The sequence below is a fragment of the Neopelma chrysocephalum genome, unplaced genomic scaffold, assembly GCF_003984885.1.
Source record: "Neopelma chrysocephalum unplaced genomic scaffold, ASM398488v2 Primary Assembly neopelma1_96255, whole genome shotgun sequence".
Lineage (NCBI taxonomy): Eukaryota > Metazoa > Chordata > Aves > Passeriformes > Pipridae > Neopelma > Neopelma chrysocephalum.
Genome location: NW_020924904.1, coordinates 3,561 through 4,907, shown reverse-complemented (window position 1 = coordinate 4,907; position 1,347 = coordinate 3,561). Strand labels below are relative to the sequence as shown.

At 70.2% G+C, this 1,347-nt stretch overlaps 1 protein-coding gene across 1 annotated transcript; it reads left to right on the top strand.

Moving 5' to 3' along the window:
* The first annotated feature begins 32 nt into the window (after nucleotides 1-32).
* Nucleotides 33-923, top strand: LOC113981214 (ephrin-A3-like). Its single transcript, XM_027708502.1, has 3 exons — nucleotides 33-382; nucleotides 528-605; nucleotides 745-923. Exons 1-3 carry the CDS (start codon nucleotides 52-54, stop codon nucleotides 864-866), a joined length of 531 nt encoding a protein of 176 aa, XP_027564303.1. The 5' UTR covers nucleotides 33-51; the 3' UTR covers nucleotides 867-923.
* The last annotated feature ends 424 nt before the right edge of the window (nucleotides 924-1,347 follow it).

Below are 1,347 nucleotides of genomic sequence, written 5' to 3'. Positions count from 1 at the left end.
GGGGAAAGATGGGGGACAGCATGGGTGTGTGGGTGAAGGTGCTGGTGCCGGATGGGGGTGCTGGGGGGTGATGGTGTAGGATGGAGGATGCAGGATTGGGGTACTAGTGCCAGATTGGGGTGCTGGTACAGGCTGTTGGCACAGGATTCGGGTGCTGGTGCAGGCGCGGGATTTGGGGTGCTGCTGCATTCCCCCAGCCCAGAGCACACCCCTGGGCAGGACCAGACACCCCCATGCCCAGACCCACTGCGCCTCGGGGTACCCGGGGCTGGGGTCACTACCACGGAGCCGCCCCCAGCCCTCTCTTGCCTTGCAGCCACACCAACACACAACCACCGCCGGGCCTGCCTGAAGATGAAGGTGTTTGTCTGCTGCGCCTCCAGTAAGTACCTCTGTCCCCACCCTGGGGGCTGTGGGCGAGCGGGGGGCGGCGTGGCCGGCCGGCAGGTCCCCTCTCCCTCCCTGGGGGGGGCTGCAGCACAGGGCGTCCAGGGAGCGTGACCCCCGTTCCCTCTCTCCCTCTACAGCGTCACACTCCGGGGAGAAGCTGGCGCCCACCCTGCCCCAGTTCACCCTGCGGCCCGAGGTGAAGATCGAGGACCTGGGTGAGTCAGGCAGAGCCCCCGGCCCCCCCTGCGCCGCGTCCCCCCTGCCGCCGCCACCTCTGGGGCAGCCCCAGCCAACCGGGGGTGGGGTTTTGGGGCTGCCCCGCTGCCCCCCTCACCCTCTCGCTGTTCCCTGCAGAAAACTTCAACCCGGAGATGCCGAAGCTGGAGAAGAGCATCAGCGGCACCAGCCCCAAGCGGGAACACTTGCCCCTGGCCGTGGCCGCCGCGCTCTTCCTCATGACCCTGTTGGCCTCGTAGCTCCCGGCGCCCGCGGGGGCCCGGCCAGCGCCGCTCTGCCGAGTGCGGCCCCCCCGACCTGCCACCCCTCCTGAGAGCCAGCGGGGGAACCACCGCAGGACCACCCCCCCTGCCTGGAGAACCGCTCGCAGAGCTGCCCCGCGGGGCAGGGATCGTGGCACGCGCCGATCCCGGCCGGACTCGCCTCCCACCCTGCCAACGGGCGCGGCCACGTCCGCGGGGACGGGCTGAGTGCGCCGCACCTCCCGCCGACACCGTCCTGTGCCGTGGGGTCCTGCCCGCAGCCCACCCAGTGCCCCGCGGCTGCCCCGGGGCCGGGGGGCAGCTCCAAGAGGGGGAGCCTGGTGAGGGCAGGGACCCCCCAGGGCCGGGCAGCCTGTACATACCCATATCGATCTATACATACTGTACAGAGAGCGACTACAGAGATATATCTATACTGTACCATAGGCAGCGGCGCCGGCCCCGGGCTGGCTTGTAC